The sequence below is a fragment of the Falco peregrinus genome, chromosome 1 (assembly GCF_023634155.1).
Source record: "Falco peregrinus isolate bFalPer1 chromosome 1, bFalPer1.pri, whole genome shotgun sequence".
NCBI lineage: Eukaryota > Metazoa > Chordata > Aves > Falconiformes > Falconidae > Falco > Falco peregrinus.
In genome coordinates, this window is record NC_073721.1 from 18,935,812 (window position 1) to 18,960,647 (window position 24,836).

General features: G+C 47.6%; 1 protein-coding gene across 2 annotated transcripts in view; it reads left to right on the forward strand.

The window, feature by feature from the left end:
• Window positions 1-8,447: 8,447 nt before the first annotated feature.
• HK1 (hexokinase 1) overlaps window positions 8,448-24,836 on the forward strand; it is a 46,911-nt gene continuing 30,522 nt past the window's right edge. The window contains exons 1-2 of one of the 2 annotated variants that reach the window (XM_055802475.1): window positions 8,448-8,556; window positions 23,101-23,263. In XM_055802475.1, coding sequence (XP_055658450.1) covers window positions 8,491-8,556; window positions 23,101-23,263 — 229 coding nt within the window. In that variant the 5' untranslated portion in view covers window positions 8,448-8,490. Of the gene's footprint in view, window positions 8,557-16,188; window positions 16,348-23,100; window positions 23,264-24,836 lie in introns of those variants that run through there. The other variant, XM_013297363.3, reaches the window with a different exon arrangement.

Here is a 24,836-nt window from a genome sequence, read left to right on the forward strand (position 1 = left end):
CCAAAATAGCTGTGTCGAAAGAAAAAAAAATCACCTGAATTTTTTAAATTCTCTTCTTTGTTTTCCCTTAGTTATCTCCTTGCCTGTTTATGAGAGGATAGTTTCCATTCCATTCCATAAAGAAAGGACTTCATCCTTGTTTTTCATTTTCTCTTGCCTGCTGCTCTGCCTGTGTGTAGTCTGCTGTAAATAAATCTGTGGTGCTGTGAGCCTTTGCTTCTCTGTCTAGTGCCTCTTCTGAGTTGTGAGAAAAACGTGCAGGCAAGTGGGAGCTTTCTTTAAACCTGTCTATAACAGTACTCAACAGCGCTGCAGTTGTTACGAAGTTGGCTTCCAGATAGAGCCCATGCACTTGTGTGACCAAATGTCCCTTGCCTGATTCACCTATCTCAGAATAAACTGAAATAATAATATGGTACAGAGAAGCAGCAAATCTGTAGCCTGCTGTTCTCTGTTCTCAAGTATTCCTGTATCTCCTTTAATCCTCTCTTCTTGGGTATTTGCTTCCTCTCAGGCTGGCAGCAGAAAGTGGGTCCAAGAAATGTGCTTTAAGTCTGGTTAGGTGAAAAGTAACTGTTGTGCAGAGAGATAAGCGGTTGCGTTTATGTAACAGTCTGTACAAGGCTGATGGGTTTAAATTTAGCAATGGCAAATTCAAAATTTGAAGCTACAGACCTTTCCTGTTTTGTAGTTTCTAAAAGAGACATGTCAACAGCTCTGTGTCTGTTGGAGTCACTGCATGGATAAAAAAATAGTACCTGGAAATAGTTCTCACTTCTGAAGGAGTTGCTCATGGTGCTGAGCTCACTATACTGAGGAATTGGGAAGAGACAAGTTGTGAATTCATATTACATTTAATGTTTTCCTTCTTTTGTCAAGAAGCAGTATTTGAGTTTTTCTTTATATTTCAGAATCCACAGAGCTACAGAAATCAAAGCTTGCTATGTAATGGGGGCAGAGTTATTTGGAAACAAAGTTTTTTTCCTGGTGATGAGCAGGTTAAATTTTGAGGGGCTGGGTGTGGAAGAAAAAAAACCACAACAGGTCTTGGGGCTATGTGGGGCCTAGAAATAGCCTAGAATAGCTCTTCTGCATTGGCTGTTTCTCCCCTCGCAGTCTGAAATCTTGTGCTGTCTGTAGTTTTGGGCCCTTTTGGGGGAGTGGATTGTGCTAATCTGCAAAAGTGCATCTGTGGATGAAGGATGTCCCCGTATATTTGGAGTGAGGTGATGCGGACTTGCCCCAGGATGGCCACGTGAGTATGGTGCACGGTATCTTTTGCACTTTTATTCTTGTCTGTTCTGCATTATCAGAATGCAAATTAGTAACAAAACAAGGTAAATCCCTTGCATGGATCCTTGCTTTACACTTAGAAAGGAATCCTATATTGCTCTGATTTTTATTTTTAGTCTTTTTTGGAAATCAAATATTTGCACAGTGTCAGTTTACACCTCAGCTGCAGTTGTTTGTTTTCTGCAGTAATTAGGCCCACACAATAATATTTTTTGCATCTGCAGTTTTTTTCCACTGAGTCTGTGGGTGTCGTGGAATCCGATCACATGAACCTGAAACTGCTCACAAAGTGCTTGGCAACCTGTGGCTCTTGCTGAGGTCCCTAAGGCCCGGGACACGCATGCGCTTGCCTTTTCCACAGGCTGCTGGCTTGCTCTGAAGTCAGGCAGCTCCCACGCAGCTCTGAAACACATCTGCTGGGCAGGGAGATGGCATCCAAGCTGGGAAGGCTGCTGCTTTCTGGAAGGGAATGAGCAAAGATTTGCTGGGCAAGCCTGGAGAAGGATTGGCTACTGCAGGATTTTACCAGGCATACAAAAGTCACTTGTGGTTTCCCAGGGATCCCATAAACACACTGACGCTTTGGCTGACTCTGAAACAGAATGTTCTCCATCTGGGTAATGATGCAGCATCATGTTCCTGATTATGTTGACATGTGGAAACTCAAGGACTGTTGCAAACTTGCAGTCTCCCTTGTATAGATTTTAAGCCGCTGAACCAAAACCCTTCTCTGCACATCATATGTGGTGATTCATTTTCAAACCCTAGCTTAAAATAAAAGTAGAGGCCTTCCATTAAATGTAACACAGCATACCGAATGCTGAAGAATATGTAGTACAATTCGTGGCATGAAGTTGTTAGTCAATTTAAAATAAAATGGGATTCTTCCTGTTTCATGTTTAAGATGGGCTTTTCTACAGCTTTTTGGATAGCTTTGTGGTGCTTCATTTCCATGTGTTTTGTGGGTCTTCTCTCCAATTAATATGTTTAGTACTTGTTGAATTTACTGATTTTGTTTTGATGCTGCTTGAAGATGTGAGCATCCTTTTTCGGATCTAGGTCATACATTTGATTTGGAAGGTTAAAAGATCTTACGTCACAGGTGTGATAGAAGTATTACTGGGTGGATGTACTAAGGTTTGTGCTTTTCAGAAACTCCCAGTAGAAGGTTGCAGTTACCCTTTCATCTGTGGGGAAAAGATGATCCTAAAGATGTTTGTCTGCTAGAGAGACATTTTGGTGGTTACAGATTTGGACAGCGCTGGTGCTTGACTTGTAATTCAGAGAAGATGCAGTTACAGCTCGGTGGTGACATATTCCCTTTGTCACTTTGACAAAGTTCAAAAGTAAATATAGGATCATGTGTAAATCCTTCAGAAATCCTGATTAGCATAATCTCCTTTCTTGGGAAATCAATATAATATAGGATTAGCAGATTAGCGTAAAGGAGTTTGAGGCTGAAATGTAGGCAATACCAAAATGAAAGTATTGTTGTGATTTGTTTCTTTACATTTGGTGAAATGAGCTGGCTTTTGTTTTGGGGGTCTCAGATACAATGTCCCTGTAGCAACAGGTGGAGAGGGAGGGAGGGAGGGAGGCAGGGAGCAGGGGAGGCTCGGCGAATGTCATCCAGCTATCCGTAAGCTTACAGTTCCTCTAGAAAGGACCTCCACTGCCTTGGACTGTCATTGAGGGCTTGTCCAGAGCATTTCTCAGACTTGTCCAAGTGAGTGGCTTGCCAAGTGAGATATATTTATATATGTGTATTTTTAAATATTAAAATAGACCTATTCCTGTATGTATGGATGGCCTGTTGGGGTGAGAGTGGGAAGGAAAATGAGAGGCCTGCTTTGTCCCAGCACTGCATCCACCCTGTGAAGTTGATGTAAAGCAAGATGTAAAACCACCAAAAGTTTAATTAATGTTATCCCCTCTCTCATTGATAATATCACACTGCAGGTGCACACTGCAGGTGCTGTAAACGTGATGGGTCATGTCTATCTGAGAGAGGAATTCCAAAATGATTTTGATCTTGTTGTGTGCTTTTTAATGTCCCCCAGATGCCAGCCCCTTCCCTACGCAGCCTTACGCTTCATCTGCACCCTGCGTCCAAGGGCCTTGCGCAGCCCAGGCACCTCTACAGATAGTAAAAGCTGCGTGCTGTGAAGAGAGAGCAGATTTGGTAAGAAACCTGGTAAACATGGGTTTCTCCAAAAGACCCATGCCATTGGCACAAGGAATTGGCTACAGGAAAATGGACAAAAGGCTCCAGGCTGGAGGTCTCCTGTGTGGGAGTTGAAGATGCAAATGCTGGGGAACCTCAGCAAGCAGGATCTTGCTGGAAGGAGGAAAAGAAGGTCCTTTCACCCTTGATCTTTCCTGACTGGTTGTAAAAAAAACCCAAACAAACAAACAGCCCAAACCTCAAAAGCCCCCGAACCCCAAATTCTTATTTTCACCTAGAAAAGCATAAGTTAAAAAGAAACAAAAGCTATATTTAAAAAAAGAAAAACAAACAAACAAAAAAGAGATGGGGGAAGACTGGGACATTTTACTGCCACTATGTTTTCTTTTCTCCTTTTGATGGGAATGATAAAGGCTGTTTGGAGAAGAGGTGAGAGATGCGTGAAGAATACGGGACAACAACAGTCCAAGCTTCCCCATAAATTTGTTACTACATATCAGAACAACTTTAAGTCATAATAATGAGGAAAAGGAATGACAGCAATGCAAGGTTTGATACGTTAAAAGCAGCTAATTGCAAGGACTATTTAAGGATGTAACTGAGTTAACTGGTTCATTGTTTATTATTCTGTGGGCAGGATAAAAGGGAGGGAGGCAATGGGGTTGCTGCCTTACTGGCATCCATTTTCTTTGGACTTGGGGGTGAGATGTAGCTCCCAGCCTCAGATATTTCAGAAATACCAGGGATCGGTTCTCAAAACCACCAGTGTAGTTTCAATGTAGTTTTCTGGAGGGATGGTTTTGTTGTTCTTATTTTGCTGCTTGCTATTTGGATGTTCAGCTTGCCAAAGGTTTCTGTGTACCTAGAAAGTCCCTGTTCCTATAGGGCTGTCTTGGCCAGTGCCAAATCGTACAGTGGTGCTGGGTCATCTGTTTAGCGATGGGACTGGGACCACTGCCTGTGAGGCCATTGTGGAGGACTGACCTCATCATCTCAGGCTGTGTCTCCTCCTGGGAGCAGAAAAAGGCTGTCCTCTGCTGCCACAGGGAGTTGAAGAGCAGGGAGATGTGGAGGGGATGCGACCCTCGGGCTGAGTTTGGCACAGGCAGTCCCTCAGTGGTGGGGGTCAAGGCGCCTTATGGGGTGAGATCCTGGAGCAGCAGCCATCTCTGGCTGCAGCTGCATGAAAGCATAAATAAAGCACGGTTGGGATGCTGAAAGCGGTTATTGGAATGTAAGTGGTTAATGGAGCAGATTAGCTGGTGATGGACAACTTGGTTGTAGAGGGGAGCTCTCTGCAGGAGGAGAAAATGGATGGTGGGAGGGCATGGAGGGAAAGGCTGTGAGGATCTGAGCAGGTAAACAAAGAAGATGCTTTCCCAGCAGGCATGTCCTGAATACTTCAAAGTGGAAAGTTACGGACGCTGTTTTGGGAGCTGCAGCTGATTCTGGAAACAAATGGGATAAATACTGGCATGAGGAAAAAAAAAAAAAAAAAAAAGTTGAAATGCCTGAAGGGCACATCTGCTGTGGCCAGCGATTCTGCAGGAAATGCACTGAAACCAGAGAGAGACGAGGAAGCTGGTCATAAACACAGTTCCCAGTGAAGCCAAATGAAAGCCATGGGCCTGAGAAGCGCCCGCGATAGCGTGCTGATAATTTGGCTTTCTTTCCTTGGCTCCCTAATGAAGTAGCTGTGTTTAACATGGGCCCGAGTCCGGCTGTGCTGAATGAATTGTAAAGGTGTTTTGTGTTCTGAACTTGGAAATTCTGCTCTAGAGACTTTTCTGTTGCTTTCAAGTGTATGTTTTCAGAGCAAGGGAGCAGCGCTGTAGGTCTAAAGCCCAGTCTGTTAGTCTGAAATGTGAATAATTGCATGGTCATTAAATTTTGCACAAAAAGGAATTGACTCTAAAAGCAGCTGATATGTTATCATGATTAGAGCAATAGCAATGCCTTCTTTCATCACAATGAAGTTACATTGTTAGAGAGCATAATTGACATTTTTTATTGAAAGATTAAGAAGAATTTGTTTACAGCTTGCAAACAAAAGAGGTTTTAATTCAACAAACTGCAGCAGGAATAAGCAGTAAGTGGCATTTTCATCTGCTGGCCGGCTAGCGCTTTAGCTGCAGAATGCTGTGGATAGAGAAGTATGAAGGAATTTGCAGCTCAATATCTGCCCAGTAAAGCGTGTACCACGCTGGCAAATGCCAGAAAGCTGACAGGGAGAAACCTTGAGTGCAAAGAAACAAAGGGCTATAGTTAATATTAGCACCTTTCGGGAAGACGCTACAGTTTTGGAGATCACCTTCATGCCACCTGTTGTGCGAAGGTCAAGGTATGGCATTTCTGAGGATGCTTTTTCCATGGAGCCCTCTGGATAACACCTGTCAACTCAACTGGGTGCTAAAGTAGGTATCTGGGTTATTTTTATTTCTCTGGGTTTATTGCTTCATGGTCTAATAGACTCAGGAGCTAAGTGGTACTGGCATTTCAAAGTGGCATGTTGTGATTGGAAGGGCGTGCTGTGTAAGTGTTTGAAAAGCAGATCCAAATGAAGCACCATTGTCACCCGACTGCAGAAAGGCTCTTTTGCTCTTTAAATGTATTTGGGATCCTGTTTGTGCTGGTGGTTGTGTCTTACTATCCAGACTGCTCTCCAGATAAAGCCAAGGGTATGTGAAAAATTCAGTTTTATTTTTAAGCGAATTCCTCTTTTGCAGTTGGAAATCGTTTGGATTTGTTGTCCCAGCTCTGGTCAAAGATTAAGGAGTCCAAGTTGAACCCTGTTGTTCTGGATATGCAGTGCTGCAGAGAGAGGCAAAAATCCACTTGGGGTACTTGGGGTGCTGACAAAGCTCTGTAAGAAGGGTGCTAGTCCCACCACCCAGGAGAGCATCTGTTAAACCACGTGCAATGGCACTGCTGTGCAGGGGGAGGAAAGGGCTTGACCAGGCTGATACTGGACAGCATGAGACCTCCTCTTCTGCACTCCTCTTTGCATCCCTGCAGCTTCATGCTGGCAACCTGAGTTAGTACCATCTGATAATACAGGCAGGTCATCAAACAGCTGAGGGTATTTTCTCGGTCTCAGATGTTGACTGATAGTCACAGACTGCTGTCACCATTATCTCTCCAAAATGTGGTTATAGATGAAAGTTGTGATTAAAACATTTGTTTGTATCGATGTCAAATGTCAGAGCAGAAGTATCTGTAACCCTGCTGAAAGACAGAGATACCCTGAGTGAGACACGGGTCTGTCGATGCTGGGCCACATTCCAGACGGGACTGGTGAACTCATGGCAGCTGTCAAAGGAGCTAGCAATGAATGAATTGTAGTGGCCTAAGATACTGGGTCTTTTGAGAGGATGCTTTTGCTTTGCCAAAAATTCTGTCTTCCTCGGGGAAGGAAGGGCGAGACAAGCAGGATGGGGTTATGTGTGGTGCAGCAAGTACTGGGGACAACTGCTGAAATCTGGGGCCAGAGGTGCTGACCAGGAAGCCCACAGAGCTGTCTCACGCATTTAAAGCACTGAAATGACAAAAACTTCTTGGTTTAGGTTTTAAAAAAAGTGATTCTCCATCACCCATCTCTTGTAGCTATGCTGTGAAACCCGAATCTCAGGTTTACTACCAGGAATGGGTCAGAGGGATGGAAAAACCTATTTAATTAAAATAAGAGCTTTCTTTCCAACACATACATGAATTTTAAAAAATTGTTTATTCCCCCTCTACTTTTTTTGCATGTGAAAATCTGAGAATGAAAATAGGGGTCCAGAATCTCATCTAGGTTTGTATTTGACCTGGTGTAGCAGATTGGCTGTGTTTGCCTGATACCCGTGCAGCCTGCTCTCCATCTTCTCCTCAGCCGGGCAGGGGAGAAAATAGGAAGAAGCAGCTCAGAGGTGGACACAGGGATGGGAGATGGCTCACCGATCACCATCGTGGGCAAAAACTGACTCCACTTGGGGAAAATTAAAATAGGTTTGGATGGTGAGAAACAAAGACAAAATTAAGACAACACTTTCCCCAGTGTGGAAGGGTTATCAGTGTGCACCAGTATCCACCAGTATGGATGCCTGCTCCACTGCAGTCTCCTCATGGGCTGCAGGGGAGTCCAGCTCAGGGCAGCTCCCACCTCTCCTCACAGAGACCCCTCAGTCCCACTGCTGCCCCTGGGCACAGGCACATGGAAGGACGTAAGAGAGCTAGAATGGCTTGAGGGAGCAAACGTTGGGGTGGGGAGAGAAGAGGACCCTGAACAGGCCATGTAGATACTCCAGGTCCTGTCCAGGGCTGGCCCCATTGGGTTTCTGACCCTACCCTAAAATGTTTTGTGATGACAGCCTGTAAAACTGCAGAAGCCAAATTTTTGCTCAGAGATGCCATTTGCATCTGCCTGTAGTCTCTGTTAAGAAGGATTTGGACTTTGGCCAAAAAAAAAGTATCACCAAATTATTGCAGAGCAGCTAAAAATCTGCAGTTGCTCCTGGACGATGCTCAGCTGCAAGTCCAACATCTGTGACCATCTTCCTGCACTGGCTTTTAATGTGAATACTTTGTATTTTCGAGGCTTGGTGGGTTCTTCTAATTAGGACAACGAACTGTTTGCGGGACTCACGTGGTTTATTGCACATTTGCTTGCTAAGCCCTCCTTCCCTGTGTGTGGCAGGAATCCCATGGCACCACCGTATCTTCGAGCCATGCGAGGGCCAGTGCTTTGCCAACACATTCCCCATTTCCATCACTGTTTTGGGTCACACTTGCAGTGCATAGCCCCAGTGTTCCCAGTTTTCCCTCTGTCTTGGGAGTGATGCTAACTATGGGTCTGCGTCTGCCGTAATCCAGCTGCTGGATGGGTTTTTAAGAGAGCAGCTGTCTGTGGGGTGTGTGGCTTTCAAAGGCATCCTGAGGTTGGGGAAGGAGATGTGAAAACCTGCAATTCTGCCTCCTTTGTTGTTGACAGCCCCCTGTGATGACAATGTGATGTGGCAAGAGGTGCTTCTGCTATGGCCACACGGAAGGAGCCGGACACCCTGGACATGCCTGGCTACTGCTGCTTCCCGTTGTGCAAAGTAAGTGCCTGCTTTTGCACCCCTTCTGGGCGAAAGGGTGGGGGTCGTGAACTTAGTCCTGGGGGGAGCTCTGTGTTGTGGGGCTATTAACCTGGCCTGGGAGGAGAGTCTCTGTCACGGTGTTGCTGGAAAAGGAGCACAAAACTAAAGCCTCTGCAATTATTGCGTGCACCCCTGCGCGTTTGGGACTTGTGGTGCAAACTGATTTTCAGTAGCATCAAATGCTGGATCAAGGAGAAAGGTGTATGCTCAGTGGAAACTGGCCTCTCAGCCTGGGTTGGGACATATTGCCTTGTTTTGTATTAGCAGATAGCCAAAAGAGAGGGGCAGGTCCTGTTCTCTATGCTGGAAGTGCAAGCTCTTCATTAGTTTTACTGCTCACATGGCAAAGATGCGCTATAGTTAAAAGGCACCGATCTGGACCCTGCCATTCCAGCCTTGGGACAGTGCATATCAGTGCACAGAAGCCAGCTGTTTGCTGGGGGTTAACGACTTTTGGCAAGGGTGAAGGATTGGCTTTGTTTTTGTAAGTCTTCCCACACAGTGGGTGTGCTAGAGCTAAACTTTGACAAATGAGCTCTGTGATCTGTGGGGAACTGCAAGCAGATTTTGAAAAGCTGTCTCTATATAGTACAATAAATTAAGTTATATTTTCCTTTATTTGAGTAATTTTAACTGCCTCATCACTTCAGTGAATTGCTGGTTATGCAGATATCCTTTAACTGGTACTGAACTGCCTCTTCTTAAGATACAAGATTTGAATCAAACAACTGCTAATACTTTAAACTTATTTCTTTGACTTCTGAAATTGCAAACCAGCTTCCACTCTGTATTTTGCCCTTTTTTCAGTGACATTTCTTTTAACAGTTTTTACTAATGTTGGAGATTTAGTAGAGCATCAGAAATCTGCATTTGTGCTCATTTCAGTTTGCTGGAGTCAAGAGATGTTTCATGAAATGAAACAAATGCTTCACCTCCTGGTTAGGAAAGGCAACTCATTGACATTAGGTTCATCACCATAGCACCACCAGCCTTCTATTGGCTTGTAAACTGAGTTTGCTGATATGCTTCTGTGTACATATAAATGCGCGTGTGTGTGTGTGTATGGTCTGCTTTGTATGTAATGTGATCTGCAATAATGACTTGCTACCAATACACTAGAAAAAGTGGTTGCTTGATGCAGAAGTTCTCGCCTCAGTGGAAAAAATGTTAAACTAGTGCAGGGCCACAAGCTGAGTCAGAAAACAGGGGTGGTTGTTGCTTTCCTTTGCACAGATGTAAAATGAGTTGTAAGTCTGGCACTGGGGAGAGAGAAGTTACAGTGGAGAATACCCAGGGCAGGAGGAGAAAGAAAAGAGATGAGTTTGGATGGATTATACTTGTATTTAATTTTTAGTGTGTAAGGGAAGAGCAAAGCAAGTGGACTTGCATGCAAAGTGCCCAAGGATGTGAGCAGGCTGGATCTATGTTGGAAAACAACAATGGGTTGGGAAACCTCTTGACTTAATTCATTGTAGCTCAGCTTAATAGAAGGCTCAGCATCTTGCGTGGACAGGAGTGCCTTGAATTCTGTGTTGGCTGCTTACTGTTAACAAGACATTTGTGTTTTAACCACACACTTCCTTGGCCAGGATTGATGGTAACTGCAGCATGGCTGTCGGCAGTGTGGGTGGTGTGTGCACTCCCTAGAGGTGTCACTGAGCCAGATGCGTTGTCATGGCTGGGGACTCTTCTCTGGTGCGGGGAGATGCCTCTACTCAACCGCAGAGCATTTTAGCACAGCAGTGACTTCACTTTCTCTGCCAGGGAATGAAAGCTTTTAGGGAAACGGTTCTCTGGTTTATCCATCAGCCCCACAGCAAAAGGGGCTCTCCCTTCCACTTAGTCCCTGCGCTGCTTTTGGGGATACCTGCAGCACAAGGGAGACCATGCTGTGAGAAAGGTGCCCCTTTGCCATAGCTGCTGCTGTTGGAGCTATTGAGTACACTGCTATGGGAAAGGTATCTGTCATGGGAGAGTATTTAGGGTTTCAAGTTGCTTTTAAACATTATAAAATACCAAAGAATAGGTTTCTCTCTGTACCATAGGGAAACGCCTCTCCTTACCCCACTTCACCTCCCAGCAGGGCAGGTTTGGACACAGTGTTGCTTATCCTCCCCATAAATCATGATCCTTCAGCTGTGCTGCCTTCAGTGCCCTGTCATGTGCACTGGGGGGTTTTTCTCTCTTGAAAAAAATGCACAAGAAACCACTAAAGAATGTAGAATTTTTAGCAACTTCCTCAGCTGCATAGAGCAGCTCTGCTGTGCAGTGGAGGAGCTAGAGGTTAAGTTTTGTGGTGGTGTGACTCCAGGGAGCTGTTTCCTCTTTTCCCCACCTATGTGACAATTTGGGTAGTGAAGTCCTTTGCAGTGTAGTTTGTGCAGCCCATAGGTTTTGGAAGTATCAATTAAAGATGGAATAATTGAGATGGTCCCAGATTTAATGAAGCTTGCCATCACTGAGAGGTTTAAAAAGAAATTGTCAGCCAAGCCTCCCAGATAGCGGGGCTTTATTGTAAGCCATGAGTTTTGGGCTTGCATTTATCTGATTTCTGGTTTGCATCTCTTGGTTTTGTGGGGGTTGTGTCCTCTGCATCCCTCTGATGCTGAAGAATGACAACTACTTTAAAAGAAATAAAAGCAAACACAGCTGCCAGATGCTCAGATGTAGGGGGTTAAGACACAGAACATCTCCGTCTGCCCCAGGAGTCTCTGTTCCCATGTGAACCAGTAGACAGCGCTTCTCCTTTGCTGGATTTGCTTCCTTCTCCACTCATCATGGCTGCAGCCTAGACACGGCTGTTTGCGTTCCTTAGCTGTATAGTACACAGCTTACAGAAATACCGCCTTGTCTTTGGAGGTCACTGGGATTTAAGTCTTGAAAGCCATAGCCCTCCGTAGTGTCATTTGGCCCTCAAATGCTCAGGTCAGTGAATGGAGATCCTTCCAAAGGGTTTTTATTAAAAATTAGTTTGCCATCTCCTTGGAGCAACTCTAACAAAACCGGGCAGTATCCCTTGTGCCTAAAACACGGCTGGGTATTGCATGTGTGTATAAGTATGTGGGATGTTTTCTTGTGTTATCCCCAACATGGCATGGACACTGTGCTCCGCACCCTCCCTGGGGGACCTGATGAGGACAGCATTGGGGCTGGGCACAGACCTGTGGGTGCTGTGCCCCTGCCAGCTACTGCGGCATGCGGTGGCACTGCCTGACAGTCTGGATATGCTGCCAGGCACAGAAAATGCTGTTAGCTTTCTAATTGAATTACCTGAATTTAATTATGAGTTATAATTTTGATAATATATAAAAATAGATTTATTTGTGTATGACGTGTAAAATATAAAGCTGTTATAAATTAAAAAGAGAAAACAGCTGTCAGCCAGTTGTAGCACTGGCAATCCTTGGCTTTTGTTGCCAGAAGGCTGGGAAGGGAGATCCTGCTTTCCTGGGGCTGGAGGTGGGCATCCTCTCTCTGACCACAGCTGCTGGAGCAGAGCCTGGCATCTCACGCAGCCCCTGGCTTTCAGCCCTGCCAGTGTTCGGGTGCAGGCACAACCTGTGGCGCCGAGCTCGGTGAGGCACACCGAGCCTGTCCCGGCCCTTTGGTTATCCAGTGCCTGGCTCCATGTTTCATGTTTTGGAAACATACTGCTGGTGTGCTCTACCAGGAGCATAAAACCCACTTTATAAGTGCATGCTGCTCTTTCCGCGTGTTGCGTGGCCTTTCCTGTGTGTGGAATGAGCTTCCCTCAAGGCATTCCAAGCTGATCTTCTTCCTTAATAGGGGAAACATAGCCAGCCGTGATGATTGATCTGATGTGGTAGTGCCTGCTTGCTGTGACTCCTAGCAAGGTGAAATTGCGTAACACATTTAACCTTGTTCAGCTGAATTGCTCATTAAATCAATATCTGTGCTGCTTTTAGATTTTCTTAGTAGCTTCTGAACCAAGTTCAGCACAAATGAGTGATCATTTCTTCTGTGCAAACATGTTTTCTACCCCTGGAACCGGAGCTTCACAGACTATTAAAAAATTCCCTTGTTGCTCAGAGGTGCTGTCACAAGCTGGGAACTTACTGTTTCTTAGAGATGGTGCTTTTTTTCACTTAGCTTTAAGTATTGTGAAAGGAAAATGCAGTGTTGGGAAAAGTGGATCGATCATTTTTCAGATGCTTAAAAAAAGAACAACAAACACAACTACAACTTCATTGTTCCCTTATGAAAGCAGAAAGCCTCTAGCAACTGTGTACATCAGAACTACGTGGTGGACATGATTAAAACCCAAATCCCCTCATTGTATAGGAGTCAAATCTGAATGCAGATAGCTATTAGAGCAGTAAACATTTAATGAAGGAATAGGCAAAGCAGAAAAAACCCTGCCCTGCGCCCAGAAGACCTGATGCACTGAATTACTTCACTCAGTTGAAACACTTGAGTGCAGTTAAACCTGGCAATGAGATTAGAGCACAGTCAAAATAGCTGCAAGTCATCAGGTGTCGCGTTCAGCCTCCAGTAATTTGTCTTAGAGGACGGTGGTTTTCAAAATAGCCTGCTGGATGCCTGGCAGTGTACATTAGGTGCTGCTAATTAATTGGCTGCTGAATTGATCTCTTCCAGTAAAGCAGAAGGGAAAACCCAGGAGCAGCTGGTAAGGAGGTATGAGGGATGTGCTGGGCAGCCGGTGCACAGCTCCTCCCAGGCCCCCCAGAAATATGCAAAGATGGCTTGCAAATGGTTTGGGTGTCCATAGGGATATTTCACTGCCCTTCTAGCTCTCTGATAGGAGGAAAGCTCATGCAACCCAGTGACGGTTACAGCATCAAAGCTCGTCATGCACTTTTACTCATCCTTGCAAGGAGCAGTTTGAAAATACTAAATGTTTAAACACTGCAGCTGTTTTGCCTTGGATAGACTGTGACTTTTTTTCTAATGGCTTTTAGGTTGTAGAGTTCATTTTTCCTGCATGCCTAGTCAGCAACTGGGGACAAAGCAAATTATTTGCAATACTTTTTTAGCCATACTGTAATTGCTTTTGACTTTATCACATGAACCACCTCCTGTGTAAGAGTATACTTTATTCTTTAATGTATTTGGGGGTTTGTAATATGTGTGTGTGTGTGTTATTTTCATTGCACAGAACCAAGAGAGCTTCACAGTACTGATGCTTTGAACTTGCTTCTTGTTTTTATAGCTTAAAGGAAACCTGAGGCAGTTGTTTCTGGTGGTTTTGAAATACACTGTAATACAAATGGTCAGTGGAACCACAACCTTAATGATCTGTGACATTTTGAATTCACTTCTAAGTCACAGTTTCGGCAGATGAAGAAAACTTCTCCTCCTCTTGCACTTTCTTAAAGCAGGTGTCATGTTAAAGAGAAGACCGTTCTTATCCATGACCACTTTGAATATTGTGGACTTCCCAAACTCTTAGTTGGCTGATTTGAATTCCTTGAGAGCCAGAGGGGATGGTTTGAATTGCTTTCATTTGGTCAAAGATTAGTTGAAAACAAATTGAGCTTGTGTCCAAGTGTTTTAACTGAGCAGTTAAGCATTCCTGCAGCGAGGTAACTGATGAGAGTATTATGGTTTTAGGTGGTGGTTAGGTGTCTGAGCTGGAGAGGATAAAGAGCAGGGCTTGTAAACCTCGTGCAGAGACAGCTCCACCAATACAGAACCTGTGGCAACTGAGCAGTGCCAGGCGGTGTTCATAAAGCAACAAAAGGCAAATGTAAACACACATGCGCTGAAAGTGACTTTTTGCTTCTAAATTTTGATCTGAGCTGCTGTAGGGCAGCTTTTTCAGTGAGGACATCTCTGGCAGCCAGGATGCCATTGGCCGTGCTGGAGGAGCAGGAACAGGAATGTTTTTTGTCATGGGATGAAAGATCTGCTGTCTCCTGGGAGCGGGGGCTTATGGCATGGAGAGATCTTGGTGTCCTGGTGCAGCTTGGGAGCGTCAGGGTTTGTGCTTGTTAATGGGAAGGCATTTGGTGACGTATTTCTGGTAGGAGAACGGTGAACGTCAGTGCAGGGGTTTTGGCCTTTTCTTACCTGACTTCAGCTACTGTGTTTGATAGAGGTGAGTTCAGGCTGGAGCAAGTGTGGAAAAAGGCTTCTAAACCAGCCTGGGCTTTTCAGGGAAAGGAGACGAAAGAAGAGCTCGGTCTGTCTTAGCTAGTGAAGCAAAGCGGAGGACATACACGGCTACTTGCCTCTGTATTTATAGAAAGCAAACGCCTGAGAGCGAGGAGAGCAATTTCAGCTGAAAGACAGGTTTAGCAGATGACAGAGAGATTGAAAACAGGCGCGAGCTTGGTCTGGGAATTATAGTATCCAACTGACAGAAGAGGAGAGGAGTGTGGCTGAACAGTGAATTACATCTGAGTGAGAACTTGGTCAGCCTGGGTGACATTGCCGGTGCAAGCTCCAACGGCGCCTGGTCACACGGCGATGCTGCTGTGCCTGCGGCCAGGTAGCCTGGCCGTGCTGGGGGGCACTGGCATGGCTGCTTATTAGCTTGCCAAACAAACACGAAGGGGTAACACATGCAGATCGGCGAAACGCTTGATGAAAATCTGTCTGAGAATGAGCTTAAAGCTGGCGTGGTGAGGTGGAGAAGGAAATGCTGCCCACCCTGCCTGCAGCGACTAAGGCAGTCTAAGGGAGGATGTATCTGCCAAAGTAGCTCTTGGTTTTGCCCAGTGCAACCATTTAATTAAAGTAGCACTGAAAAGGAAGCCGGAAACTCAAGAAACAGGTTTTTAATCACTTGGACTTTGGTAGACAATATCTGTGCTAATCACGCTTCCAGCATCGCTGCCGTTTGCGTGGGTGTGTGTTCCTGTCCCCATGGATGGACGGGAGGCAGGCAAAAGTCCCATGAGCTGCTGACATGTGTCGCCTTGGCATCAGCATGTGGCCTTCAGCTTTCGGAGGGGCATTGCATTGCTTCGCTTGGGTGCACACGGGGCCTGCGGAGCCTTCGCAGCGGTGAATGCCTCCTGGGGGTGCTGGGGACTGCGCTCCAACGGTGCAAAAATGTGGGCAAGCGCACAGGGGGAGGAGAGGTCCCGTCTGTCTGTCAGTGTATTTGATGTGGGGATTTTGCTGATGGAATGTGAATGCGGGGTTCCCAAAAGTAAAACTGTCAAAGCGATTACGGTATTTGGGGCCCACCTGCAAGTGTCCCAGCAGCTCAGCCTGCAGCCCAGGGGGTCCAGGCTGGGTCCCGCTCGCTTTGGAGGTGGCATCGCAGCCGGGCAGGGGAGGCTTGGTGGTAGTGGAGGGTCCCGCAGTTTTGCTATTTTCTCAAAGACTTCTGAGTGCAGACGCTCTTCTGCAAACACCTTTAGTTTAGGATTTTTGGGGGTTTCTTGCCGTTTGCTTTTCCCATACCGCAGCAGAGTTCAAGGAACAGTGAGAAACCTTCAGCGCTCTGCCCCCAAGGCTGCCCTAAAAGACTCTTTGGGGGCCGGCCCTGCTGGTGCTGCTGCTGCTGCCCGCTGTGCCGAGCAGGGATCCCGCGGAGCCGGCACGTCCCCGCCCGGCGGTGGGAGCGGGGCGGCGGGCGGGGCCGGCCCGCAGAGGAGGAGGAGGAGGAGGAGGAAGGGGAGGCGCTGCGGCGGCGCGGCCATCCCCGGGCGCCGCATCGCTGCGTGCGCGGAGCCGCCCGCTGCAGCCGGCAGGATGATCGCCGCCCAGCTCCTGGCCTACTACTTCACGGAGCTGAAGGAGGATCAGGTCAAAAAGGTAGATCGAAATCCCTCGCCCCCACGCCAGATGGCTTTTTATTCCCCCCCCGTTGGTTTTGTCGTTTTGTCCCCATAGCCACCCTGCCGTGGGGGAAAGGGGAATAAGCCCGGTTTTACGCCTAGCCGGGCGCCTCCCCCCCCCCCCCCCCCCCATCCCCCAGGCATCCCCGGTGGAGAGTGGAGTGGGGTCGCGGGTGATGCACGCCGCCCGTGGAAACCGGCCTTGACAAAGCCAGGCAGGAGCTGGGGGGCTTCGGCGATGGCGGGGGTGGTGGTGATGGTTTTTCAGGCATCCAGTAGGCACCAGCATCCCTGGAGAGGGGGGGACCTGCCCTTCTTCCCCAGGGTGCCTCTGGGCATCTGTCACGCCAGCACCGGGGTGACGAAGGCGAAGAGCAGGTAGTTTTTGAATTATGTGTCACTGGAGGTTCTGAATTTACAGGAAGTGGTTGTCAGTTGTGCTTAAAAAGAAGTAGTATTTTTATGGGCTTCTCTTCCTTTGGCACCAGGCGACTGCTGCTATATGCATGGTACAGCCCTGTGATTTAGCACTGCCACAAGGGAACGGGTGCAGAGCGCAGGGTAAATACAAACATGGCAGTTAGGTTCCGGCTGAGCATATTGCAGAGCTGTAGGGAGCGGAGGGCCTGGGGCTAGGGATGTGGGGCCACACATTGGGAAAATAATTGCAAATATCTCCGAGTCCTGTCACAGAGCCAGGCTGACGTCAGGAAGCACAGGCTTCCCCTCTGCCACCTCCTCCGGTGGTGCTGCGTGACCCACCTAGGTGCATGGCTGGGTGCCTGCTGAAGGCATCCCTAAAATATTTTGGGAAAGCCTCAGTGACAGTGTTAGCAGGGCTGATTTGTATTGATCTCGGGGCTTGTCCTGATGGGAGGAGAGCACCTCTTCCCTTTGGGTTTCTGGCTGTGCCTGGGGAGACCTCAGCTCCTCTGCCTGGGTGACACAACCTGCCCCACTCAAGACTTGCTCACCTGTGCCCACTCCTTCGTTGGATAAAACCTGAGACGGCACCCCGCATTTTCCACATCTCCTTCCATGGTTTAGGACTTTTGCTTTGCCACCCAGCTTTTCTGATGAGGAGCTGAAGGCTGCACGCAGCCTGCAGCCCTCTGCACCTTTGGCCCCTTGTATGTGGCTCACTCTTTTCCTCAGGCCCCGATTTTCCTTTCCCAGGGGATTCGTAAGTGCTGCTGCTGGTGCCAGGCGTGCATGCCTGGGTAAGGCCTTCTCTGCCTCGCTGTGCCTGTTATATTTAGAAACCCAAGATAAGTACAAGGGTGTGCGCTGGCCAAGGAGCAGCAGAAGAGCTGTGGGGGGAAGGCAGGCATGGTGGAAGCATACAGGCATGGGGGGAACTCTGTGGTGTTGCTGGTGGTTATTTATTGCAGGCTGGTTTGGCACCATGAGGTGGCTATTGTCTGACGGCATGGAAAATTGTTTGGCCAGGGAGCCGTAAAGCATTCTTATGGATCAACCTGGTTTTGTCTGTAAAAGTAAAAGACCAAACATTTAATTAATAAAAAAAAAAAGCAGGCTACTGGTTTTGGAGGATGTGAGACATCTTTTCCTGTTGATATCCTTTTGGAGCGGATATTGAGCCCCCTCACTTTTGCCTGTCCCGCGGGGAGGGTTTCTGCAGCAGTGGGAGGCTCAGCCCCGTGGCTGCTGGCAGCCGGTGGGCTCCGCTCCCTGGTTTCCCGTGGGGCAAAGGGATTTTTGCTCCATCTCAGCGTGCTGCTTGCGAGGTTTGTGCTCCATCTCAGCGTGCCGCTTACGGGAATACGTGCCTACATGGCTTTGGTTCAGGTCCCTCCCTCTTCTCCCTGCTTCCGGAAGAGCAGCACTTTCTGCTGGTACGTGCCTGTGGCTGGGGGCTGCCGGCCACGCGTTGCCCCCGCTCGCCACGCTGCCCTGCGGGGCTCCTGGCCACGGCGGCTGCTCCTCTGCCTCGCAGGTCCATGGCAGCAGTTGCCTCGGCATTTGGTGGCACAGGTGGCAGATCACCTTGAAGATGCTGCGGGTGTCAAAGGGTTAGAAGTACCAATGTGGTGAATTTGGGAATGGATTTGTTACCCGGTCTCCGCTGCACCAGGGCTGAACGTTCTTCTTCCCTTGTGACCCTGTTTCCTTCTGTTTTTTGGGTTCCCACCCCTGCATGGCACTAATGCTCAGTGCTGCCTTTCCAGGTGGGAACCCTGCCTAGGGGCACAGATGGTGCTGGTGGTTTCGGGCCCTCGGGATACCCTGGCTCTAAGAACTAGTGCTTCTGTACTGGTTTTGCTGGATTTTATATACCCTTTAAGTCTGAGAGTAATTTTTTTGAAATTTGCATTTTCTGGAACATTTTTCAAGATGAGTTGTGGCAAGCAGGGAGGAATGGGCAGGGCGAATGTGTAGTGTCGAAGGTGTGGGTTGTCCATCGCATGCTGGCAGCCCTGTGGCCCTGCAGCCCCTGCAAGGGGCCATTTTCTGATGAGAGCACGTGTATGGGCACTTGCACGTAACCCTGCTGCGCAGGAGCAAGCAGGCAGTGTGTGATGCCCTGTACCATATAAATACACATGTGGTGGTTTTACTCCAAGCGGGATAAATTAACTAGATGTTTTTGAAAACATCTGTTCCCTGAATGTTTGTGATCCTCCAGGGGCAGCAACAGGAGCTCAGCATCCTGGCTGTGACAGAGGACTTAGGACTTTGGTTTGGGTTGTGCAGATTTCTCTAAAAGGCTGGCTCTTATCCTCAGGGATACAGGCATCATGGAGTGTCCCTGGCATCTGTGCCTCTGGCCTGTGTGCAAGAGAGCTTTTGGAAAACTGCCTTGGAGTGCCTTTTGTTTCCAGCAGGTTTGTACCTGCAGTAGCTGGCCCCAGCAAAGGGAGCCTCTTGGTCTTCCTGGTTTCTCTCTGTTAGGGGAGCAGTACCTTTTTGTCATATTACCTGATGAGAGAACAAAAAAATCTTGCAATCCAAGACTGACATTTAAATATCCTTCAACGCTGAAAAGAATGTGATGGAATGGGGTGTAAAAGGCAGCAACTGGCATCAAAAAAGGCCCCATAGCGATGACCTGCCAGTATAAAGGCTTTTTAGGAACCAATCTGATAAATCATAAGTAAGCACAAACAGTTTCAGGATGTCTAAACTACTTGTTTTAACATGCCTTGGCTCCTGGTGAATCTTCCTGATGCTGAAAGGAGCATGGAGTATGATTAGCTCTGCAGAAAAATGTTTACATGGCGAAGGGTTTTTGTGCAAAGGCTGTGTCAGTAAAATAGGTGCTAATGATTTCTGAAATTGTTGTGGGAGTGCTCTCCTCTTGGATACCATTGACTGTTGTCAGTGTCTGGGGAATGAGGCATGCATTTAAGGAATGGCCTTTAGTGCTGCCTGTTTCATTATGCACTTACAATTATTCACAACTTCCCGTGAAGGCTGCCGTGGTGGCTGGATTTTCAGAAACTTTTTTTACCCAAGTACAAAAAGTGTCTTTCTTATGTGACCAGGCATAACTGTGTGCATATGTTCAAAATTATGAAGTCCTATTTTTAAAAAAATTGCTCACAGATTCTGTCTGGCTTTTTATTTTTATTAAGAAAAAAAAAAAGTGATTGAGCTCTCGGAGGGCTCCCATAGTGGCACTGTGGGAAGGTGCCCTTCCTGGGGTGGTGGCTCTGAGATGGCAGCTAAATAAAGGAGTGTTTTCTGCTCCTTGCCCACACAACTGCCTGCCTGAAATTGCTCCTGCTCTCCGCCGTCCCCAGGAAGGGCTGGCATCCATGTCCCACGGGGGCCGCAGCCGCAGGAGCCTCAGTGGCGTTGTGGGTCCAGCTGGCTGCTGCCGGCAGCTCCTGCCTCTGTCCCTAGCAGCCCCTCCACAGCTTGCTTTCGGATAAGTCTGAGATTTGCTTTCTGATCGGCTTTTATTGCAGACAGAGCAGGGAGTTATTAAACCTCTATCCCATAATCCAGCCTCCAGCTACCCCCCCCATCCCCCCAGTTATTTATGGCTATTTGCTGAGGGTTTTCGCTTAGAGGGCTGCCATCCCTCGTCCCCTCATCCCTTGTACGGCTGCCTGTGCTGCCGGAATGACTAACCCTTTTCCTGCTTGGGAGGAAAAAAAGACCACTTTCCCCACCCCCCCCCCACCCCCCCCCCCCAGTTTTGGAAACTGTAACGCACAGGAGTGATTTTGTTTCAGACCGAGGTTTAGTCCCCATCTCCCCCGCCTCCCTGCCCCGTGAGTCTCAGCGCTGAAGATGGCCTCGATGCGATGCGACGCAACGCGATGGGATGCGATGGGATGCGATGCGCCCTGCACGCAGGAGGGTCCAGCCCAATTATGTAAGGGCGCTGACAGCGCTCATTGTTTTTTTCACAGGAGGAAAAAAAGCCCTCCCTCCCGTTTTCCCTAGCTGCTGAGGGCAGCATAGGGGCAGCGGGGGGGAGAAAGGGCTTGTCTGGTTGGTCCTGACTGTGCAAACGCCAACCCTGCGTTCACAACGGGGCATTTGGAGGGGGGGAGGGATCCTTCCGCCCTGTTTCTGGGAGAAGAGAGCAGCGGTGGGGCTTTCTAGAGGGGTATTTTAATTGCATAGTGAAGTCTGACTGTGAATGGTGTGTTAGTGTAGCTTTCACTGTGAGATAGGGGGAACCGGGCCTCTGCGTGGCAGCGCGGGCTGCTGAAAGCTCAGCTTTAATAAAAGGGTGTTTCCCCCTGCCCCTGCCTCCGACCCCGACCTTTAAAAGGGAATAACCTCATGCTCTGGCATCATGATTTGACACTCTGCTCAAAGAAACCCCACAACTGCGGCAGGGTTTGCTGTGGAGGAGAGACCTTCCTGCTGAACCTGATGCCAGTTTCTGCATCCATCCCCCCAGCATTTGGGGCTGCAGACAGGGTGAATCTTGTCCAGGTGTTTGTTCCTGGAGTGAAAACACCAGTGGCTGGCTGTGGTTGTCGCTGTGAGGAGGCTGTCAGCCCATCAGAGCGGCACAGGACAGGACACAGCTGGGGTGTGAGGGTGTTGCCTGGGGTCTTGTGTTTGGCCTCTGTTGTAGAGAAATATGCCTGCACTATCACTTCACCAGTTTGTGGAGCAAATGCATGGTATTATTTCATGTTGCACTGGAACTTCCCCTTAGCATCTATTTGATGACTGGTTTGCTCTTCCTCTGCAAGCAGTGGCACTGAACACTTAACAGTTCGTGCAGCCTTTGGCTGTGACCCCCTGTGATTCAGGCTTGCCTGGCCCCCAGCCCTGTGGTTCAGGATCAGGCCAGCTCGCTGCGCCTAGCAGCACTGTCTGTGCCTTCCTCCCTCATCTGTGTAAATGCTTGGTCACGGTGGGAGGGTGTCTGGCTTGGGGAATTACGCTATCTTTGGTGCAGACCTTGACTACGTGGAGCAGAAGTACTTTCTGCAGGAGCAATTAAATGGGCGCTGCGTTTACAGTCAGTTCAGGGTTTAATTACATTTTGATTATCTGCTTTTCCTTTGCAAATGGCATTATTCATCGCTTACTGTCTCAAAGTCCCCAAAACATGGAGCACTTGCATATATACGTTTCAGGTGGGGTGTTTTATTGTGGCGTTGGTACTGTAAGACCTGATGCCAGCTGAGAGGACGAGTTGCTCTCAAGGCTTCCAGAGCAGTGAAGGAGACGTAGAGAGTCTTGACACAGAGATGGCCTGGGGTTTAAAATGAAGTGGCTTTTCCAGTTTTGCTGAAGACTGAAAACATGGGCAGGGTTTTGTTTTGATGGTCCTGCTAACCTGCAAGCAAAAGTGATCCCCAAGGTGTGGCTTCAGTCTGAGCTGTTTGCAGAACCGAATTTCCAAGGCACATAATGAAACAAGGCAAGAACAGACTGGCGGCTGAGGTAAAAGGGGTGGGTTTAGCGCTTAGCAAGAACCCCCCAAGGCCAAGCTGTATTCTTGAGACATCAAAGCATCTCTTAATCTTCCTCATGCTGAAGACAGGTATACTATTATGGAAAGCAGTATTATTGGAAAACTGGAACCACCTCCTTTTTCCAGGGAGGTAAGGAAAGTTCCTGTCTTGGGTAGCCACACAGGAGAAGTCAACAACTTTTAATTTGATGTTTTGTCTTGAGGAGGAAGACACTACCTGCCCACAGCCAAGTCCTGCCTCTCCTACCTCTGGCTGTGATATCTTTGGAGTGGGATAGGGAAAATGGTCTACTACACAGAAGTAATTTCTCAGCCTGGGACGTAGCCCTGAAACTGCTGTGGCAAGTCCTTTGCAATGAAAAGCTTTAAATACAAGGTGCGTCTGTGGACTGCCGTGACACCCACATCACCCCAGCTGGGACAAGGCGCTAAAAGCGGGATTTTTAGCTTCAGCTGTTCAGCTCATGGACAGTCAGGAGAGCTGAGTAGTGGGGTGAGGGCTGGAGATAGTGGGGTTGAGGCTGTGGGTGAACGGTGGAAAAGAGGAGATGGAGTGATGTGGGACTGGGTCTTGACTTTGAAAAGCAGTAGGATGGGGTGGGCTTCAGCTCATGTTGTTCCCTAGCGCTTGCACATTTCCTTGATTTTGAGTCAAAAGACAAAGCGCGGTGCGTGGCTGTGTTGTCAGCTTGGCCAGAATCCCAGGGCCAAGCTGGGGCTATACGCTGTTCTTGCAATCAAAGAGAGGTATAGCCCCACCTGGGCACCTCAGGGTGGGTCTTTCACTCTGTGGTGGTGTTTGTCTTTTTTCCCCAGATTGATAAATACCTTTACGCCATGCGGCTCTCTGACGAAACGCTGATAGACGTTATGGCTCGCTTCAGGAGAGAGATGAAAAATGGCCTCTCCAGAGATTTTAATCCAACGGCTGCAGTGAAGATGCTTCCTACGTTTGTGAGGTCCATTCCTGATGGTTCAGGTAAGGAGTTGAGCATTTGTTTTCCATATTAAACACAGTGTGCTTCATGGGAAACGTGCTAGAAATACACCAATATGCTACCAAGAACAAAAGCAATTTGCTGTCTGGCAAGTTCAGACAACGTTTTGAAGACAGCTTCCCCTCTGTGCAGGTCTGTTCCCACAGATGCTGGAGGTTTTTGTGATTCCTGCATCAAACCCATTTTTATGCCAATAGAAGAGCCCTTCTTAGCAATCAATCCACTAATAGCCAGTACATTTACACTGATTTTTGTCTGCCAACAATCAATACTTCACATAGGAAGATTTTTGATTTATGCAATTCGCACTCATGTGATCTAGGGTCTTAACAAAGGCAGTGGCTTTTAGTCATTTGCTATTTGACTCAACGTCTCATCTTGTTTTTTCCCCAGTGGAAGTGTGAACCCTTATATGCTGAATTAGAGTTTCCTGGCATTCATTTTACTTTCTGTAGCTACCTCTTGGAGACTGTCTTAGGGGAAAACTTGCAGAACTCAAGGAGGCTGCAGTGTGCGGCTCCAAAGCTGCTGCTCTGGTGTACTGAGCTTCTTCCATCCAGATACAGGACCTGGGTTTTCTGTGCTCACTGTACCTAATGAAAGTGGCACAAATTACGATCAGAAACCAAAAATGTTGTGTTGGTATTTGAGACCAAGGTTGCCCCTATTCCTTATTTCAGTGTTTACAAAAAAAAAGAACACTATACATAGAGTCTATAAATCTATTTGTAAACAGTATATAGTAGTGTTTATTATTTAGCGGTAACACTGGATTTCCTTCTCATGTAGCGTGAGTTGGTTAACTGTAGTTTGGTGCCTACCACAAATTATGTCCCTGTGTGCAGAAATTGCACAGCTGCAAGAACTGTATAACACGGTTACCTGTTTTGAGGCTTTTTTAGAAGTTTAAATCAAGAATTTATTGGATGAAAGAACACGAAGCCTGGTGCTTTGTGTTACTTGACACTGTCTGACAGGTGGAAATCTTTGATAGTTCTGCTTCGCTGTTGCTTTCTGCCACCTTAAGCTTTTTAGTTGAAACGTGATTCTCTCTCTAAAAAAATCCCAAAGGGTTCAACAAACTCGAACCCTGCATTTCCTTTAATTTAGCGCTGCTGGCTGTTAGGCTGAAATGCTGCGTTGAAATTCGCAGCCTGTTGAGAAAGTCAGAAGCTGCCACGCAGAGCTGGGTGACAGACAGGGGTTGCTCTAAGGATTTGCAGCTGAGGTGACTTGAAGGCTTTTGCGTGGAATCCCAGCATGTTTACCAACTCTGAAATCCCTGTTTTTTCCTTCGTGTGCACTTGAGTTCAGTTGGATACAGGCATGTCCCCAGTGCCCTGCTCCGTCAGGCACTGCGCGTTAGTGAATCTAAGCTGCTTGTGGTGAGTCAGATAGTTTTGCAAATTGTTCCATGGCACAAACCAGGGAGATCTTGAGATGCCATATGGGACAGGGAAAAGGGGATCTGTGCCTGGCCGGGAGAGGTGCAGGAGATAGCTGAGTGCTGCTGAGACCAAGCATGAGCCAGAGCAGTGGGTAGCCCTGACTGAG